The sequence below is a fragment of the Cucurbita maxima genome, unplaced genomic scaffold, assembly GCF_002738345.1.
Source record: "Cucurbita maxima cultivar Rimu unplaced genomic scaffold, Cmax_1.0 Cma_Scf00016, whole genome shotgun sequence".
In the NCBI taxonomy this organism is placed as follows: domain Eukaryota; kingdom Viridiplantae; phylum Streptophyta; class Magnoliopsida; order Cucurbitales; family Cucurbitaceae; genus Cucurbita; species Cucurbita maxima.
In genome coordinates, this window is record NW_019272032.1 from 4938474 (window position 1) to 4943564 (window position 5091).

Below are 5091 nucleotides of genomic sequence, written 5' to 3' on the forward strand. Positions count from 1 at the left end.
TTTTTTTTTTTTTTTTTTTTTTTTTGTTTTGCTTTTGCTACTTGTAACATATATTAGGTTTAATAGGTGTTTCTACAACCCTGCAGCCAAGTAATCCTATTTCTTCAAGTAAGTCAAGGACATTAACAATGATACCCTTATTCGATTTTTTGAATTACATTCCTAAAAAATATTTCAATATTCCCAAGTCCTTGATTTCAAAACTCATTTGCAAGATTTTTCTTGAGATTAGCTGGACCTGGTTCTTCATCGCCTTGAGAGTAATATCATTCATGAACATTCAAAATTGAGATTTTATTATTCTCAATGTGTTTATAAAATATAGTATGATTTACTTGACTCGAAGAAAAACTATATGTACACAAGTTTTTCAAAGCGCACAAGCCAAACACTCTTAAGGCTATTTAAGACCTTAAAGAGATTTCTTTCATCTGCGAATTTTATAACATCCAAGTTCTTTTTGTAAACCTAGTGACAAGGTCATGAAAACCTCTTCCTCAAGGTTGCTATTGAGAAAGGAATTTTTCAAATCATGTTGGTAAAATTGCCCATTTAAAGTAGTTGTTTGGGACAAAAGAAGGAACGGTAATAGAGTTAATTTTAGCAACATTAGCAAATTTTTGTTGGTATGTTTAAGTCAAACCTTTAGCTACTTGTATGACCTTGTATCTTTCAACATTGCCATCTGCATTACATTTTATGATAAACACCCACGGCTTCTTATCTTTTGGAAACTCAACTGTTTTCCAAGTCCCACTTTGTTTTAGAACATTTTCATCTCTTCTATAATGGCTAGTTTCCAATTCGGATCTTCTAGATTTCATGAATATTCCTTCAAACAACTCATTTATCCAACTTCGAATACCTTTTTTAATGGTTATGGAAACATCAAGATTAGACACAACTAGCAAAGTATCACTTGATTAGTTGGATCAGTTTGTAGTATTTCTCTTCCAGGTTGAGAAGTTTCTACACCATTGAAGGACTAGTAACATTTGGGCAAATGTTAAAATGTGGTTGTCTTCCAAATTTGGTTTTTCCCCGAAGACAATTTTGGGTAAAATGTGGTTGGTTCTCTTAAAAAGCACCTCCAAGCTCACGAAAAAGAAAAAGTTTTTGTTTGAGGATCGAAACCTTTATAATCCTTTTTATTGAAAGAGTAACTCGAGGAAATGCATTTAATAGCTTTGTGATCATGTAACGTGCATTTAATAGCACGTGTTTCTTTAAGTAAATGTTTTTTTTTTTCCTTTCAGCAATTCCATTTTATTGTGGAGTACCAAGTAGCCTGACGAACAATTCCTTTATCTTTAAAAAAATCACCAAGAAGCTCATTAGAATAGTCCATTCCATTTTATTATGTTGAATGCAAATTTGGTGAAAATGTTTAAAAGTGGCTCCACCAGTTCTCCATTAAATAAATCCAGCGATTGGCGCACTCGGGTGCTCACCTATGGCAAAAGGCGACATGAGGGGTGGGTTGATTAATTGTGTGGTATGTGAGGCGTGTGTCACAGTTGAGCTTGTCCAATGTGTTGCCTGTGGCCATGTGTCAGGTGTCCCTGTCATACTTGTCTAGGACATGTTGTCCATGGCCGTACGCTCGTTCCAAATTCCTTTTATTTGCTTTTATATTAGTTAGTTAGCTCTATACTACTCTTGTTATGTCAATATAGGGGTGTATACACCCACTATGGCTAATTTAGAACAAAATTTGGAGTGAGTTTAGAAGCCGAGTACGAGACGACAAAAGTTGAAACTCCGTTAGTCGAAAGCATGGAAACCCTCCTCATGGGGCCCTAAAGTGTATATCTGCTCTTCTTAAGAGAGTGGGAGAGATAGAAGAGCCAGTGGAACGCAATGAATGTCAAGGCCGGAGTCAACCACAGAGCAATCAATAACTCTGTTGTCGACTCTGAAGCCACCCACAACTTCATAATGGAGATTGAAGCGAAACGCTTGAACATTCTTTGGTATTGAGATACAAGAAAGATGGAAGTCGTAAATTCAACGACCCTACTTGTCTTAGGAGTTGCAAAGAGAACTCTGATCAAGCTAAGGACTTGGGCTGGACAAACTGACTTTGTGATAGTCAAGATGGACGACTTTGATATCGTGTTAAGGATGAATTTCCTCCCAAAAAATTACCTCTCCCGTCAGGGAGCCCATTAGATATTTACCTAAATCGAAGATGTCCATGGCGAAATGTTTAGTAGTAATGGGTCCAACCCCTACATCATCCATAGAGCCTATTTTTGTACTTCTCTGTTTGTTTCTGACTTCTTACATTTTTATTTTTTTATTTTTTTATTTTTTATAATAGTTCTTGCTTCTGGCGTTTTCTCTATTTTATTTTAAAAATGGTTTCTCATAAAAAGATGAGGGAAAAAAAATTCTGTTTATGGACAAATTTTTGCATTCGCCAATGGAACAAAAAGACTTGGGCCGTGAACCAGCAGTTTGAATTTAGATTTTTTTTTTTTTGTTTGTTTGTTTTTGCAGCCTGATCGCGTTACAGAATTCTGCAAGAGAAACAAATTGCAGCTCATAATAAGAGCCCACGAGTGTGTCATGGACGGATTTGAACGGTTTGCTCAGGGACAATTAATCACTCTATTCTCTGCCACTAACTATTGTGGTAAGCAAGAAACTAATAGTTGTGTTTGTTTAGTTTTTTTGGGATGGATATTTGGTAGTAATTTATTTTTGGTTTTTAAAATTAAGTCATAGCAAAGTTAGTTTAAATTGATTTTTTCCATTCATCCTCACTTTATCCCACTAGTCTAATCTCTGGTACAACCTGTGGTGGATTGTGCCAAATTATAATTCGTTAGTTTAACTGGTAACCAAGGTGTTAAATCAATATTTAAATAATAATATTAATGGCAAAGTGTTATTAGAATCAAAATCAGAAGTTAAAAAAAATATATAGGTTATAAATTTAATGGACACAATCATCAAAATATACCTTTACCATTATTTCTCTGCATAGCAACGTTACTGGACCTAATGACTCCAATATGTAGGAACTGCAAACAATGCTGGCGCCATATTGGTTATTGGGAGGGGATTGGTCGTGGTCCCAAAGTTGATCCATCCCTTGCCTCCGCCTCTCCAGTCGCCAGAAACATCTCCAGAACGCATCATTGAAGACACTTGGATGCAGGTAGAGCCCTTTGAATTTAAATGTCTGGAATGCCAAGTACTAGCAAAGATGCCTGAACTTTTCCTTGTGATGGTTCTTACAGGAACTTAACATTCAGAGACCTCCAACCCCAACCCGTGGCCGCCCACAGCCTGATCTAGATCGTAGCTCTCTTGCTTATATATGAATTTACCTCATTGCCTTGGTTGTGGGGTTTAGATTCGGTGTGATTCCCCAGTACCCTCAGCGAGAAACATCTTTCTGCATTTCAACACAACAAAATGATTGCGCGATAACTTTTTAGTTATGGAAGACTGATGTGGCACAAACCATAAGACAGTGGTTCATTTTCTCGACATTTTGGGTCACGTTTTATAAAATTGTAATATATGTGGTGTTTAGTCTATGGGTGCAACTTAGGTTGTAAGGCTCTGCTTCCAAACATAGATTTTGCAGGGGGTGTTGGTGTTGTAAAATAAGCTGTGTATTTAATTTTTCACCTCACAATGTGTTCGATTTATATTCATTCCTCCACGTCCATTATATAATGCATTGATGATGCATTTTTTTTTCCTTATCGCAGCAATCTCCACTCTCCAGAACTATAGTAATATCATTTTACTCGAGCACTGATTCTTGTAGACAGTTTTAACCTGAGAATCATTAAATAAGTGTATTATTATAAATAATATGTTCTAACAAATGATAAATTGATATTAACCAGTGTTCACGAATACATAATTTTAATAAAATTGTACAAAACTGAGGTAATAAAAAAAATGATGTTTGGTTTTAAATAGAGATATCTATTTAACTTGTAGGGTAGGATTACGTAGGAACTTGCCTTGGAAATTTCCTGCATGAGGAATGTGGAGAGGTTGCATAAATGGGGCTAAATATAAATATAAATATATTTCAAAGAGAGATTTCCTAAAATCTACTCAAATCAACAAAATTATATTGTTTGGCCCTTTAATTTTTAATATAACGCAAGCATTCAAAACAAAATATACCATTGTGACTAGAGATGAAAATGCTTTAGGGCTTAGGGTTTAGGGTTTAGGGTTTAGGGTTTAGGGTTTAGGGGTTAGGGTTTGGGGTTTGGGGTTTAGGGTTTAGGGTTAGGGTTTAGGGTTTGGGGTTTGGAGTTTGGGGTTTGGGGTTTGGGGTTTGGGGTTTGGGGTTTGGGGTTTGGGGTTTAGGGTTTCGGGTTAGGGGTTTAGGGTTTTGGGGTTAGGGGTTAGGGTTTAGGGTTTAGGGGTTCGGGTTTAGGGGTTAGGGGTTAGGGGTTTAGGGGTTAGGGGTTTAAGGGTTAGGGGTTTAGGGGTTCGGGTTTAGGGGTTTAGGGGTTAGGGGTTTAGGGTTAGGGGTTTAGGGGTTCGGGTTTAGGGTTTAGGGTTTAGGGTTTAGGGTTTAGGGTTTAGGGTTCGGGTTTAGGGTTCAGGGTCTAGGGTTTAGGGTCTAGGGTCTAGGGTTTAGGGTCTAGGGTTTAGGGTTTAGGGTTTAGGGTTTAGGGTTTAGGGTTTAGGGTTTAGGGTTTAGGGTTTAGGGTTTAGGGTTTAGGGTTTAGGGTTTTTAGGGTTTTTAGGGTTTAGGGTTTTTAGGGTTTAGGGTTTAGGGTTTTTAGGGTTTAGGGTTTAGGGTTTAGGGTTTAGGGTTTAGGGTTTTTAGGGTTTTTAGGGTTTAGGGTTTAGGGTTTTTAGGGTTTAGGGTTTAGGGTTTAGGGTTTAGGGTTTAGGGTTTAGGGTTTTTAGGGTTTAGGGTTTAGGGTTTAGGGTTTAGGGTTTAGGGTTTAGGGTTTAGGGTTTAGGGGGGTTTTTAGGGTTTAGGGGGGTTTTTAGGGTTTAGGGTTTTTAGGGTTTAGGGTTTAGGGTTTAGGGTTTAGGGTTTAGGGTTTAGGGTTTAGGGTTTAGGGTTTAGGGTTTAGGGTTTAGGGTTTAGGGTTT

General features: G+C 37.3%; 1 protein-coding gene across 1 annotated transcript in view; it reads left to right on the forward strand.

Moving 5' to 3' along the window:
- Positions 1 to 3722, forward strand: part of LOC111491001 (serine/threonine-protein phosphatase BSL1-like) — a 14509-nt gene extending 10787 nt beyond the window's left edge. Inside the window, exons 19-21 of the mRNA XM_023139709.1 lie at positions 2503 to 2638; positions 3027 to 3166; positions 3249 to 3722. Coding sequence (XP_022995477.1) covers positions 2503 to 2638; positions 3027 to 3166; positions 3249 to 3332 — 360 coding nt within the window. The 3' untranslated portion in view covers positions 3333 to 3722. The remainder of the gene's footprint in view (positions 1 to 2502; positions 2639 to 3026; positions 3167 to 3248) is intronic.
- Positions 3723 to 5091: the final 1369 nt, after the last annotated feature.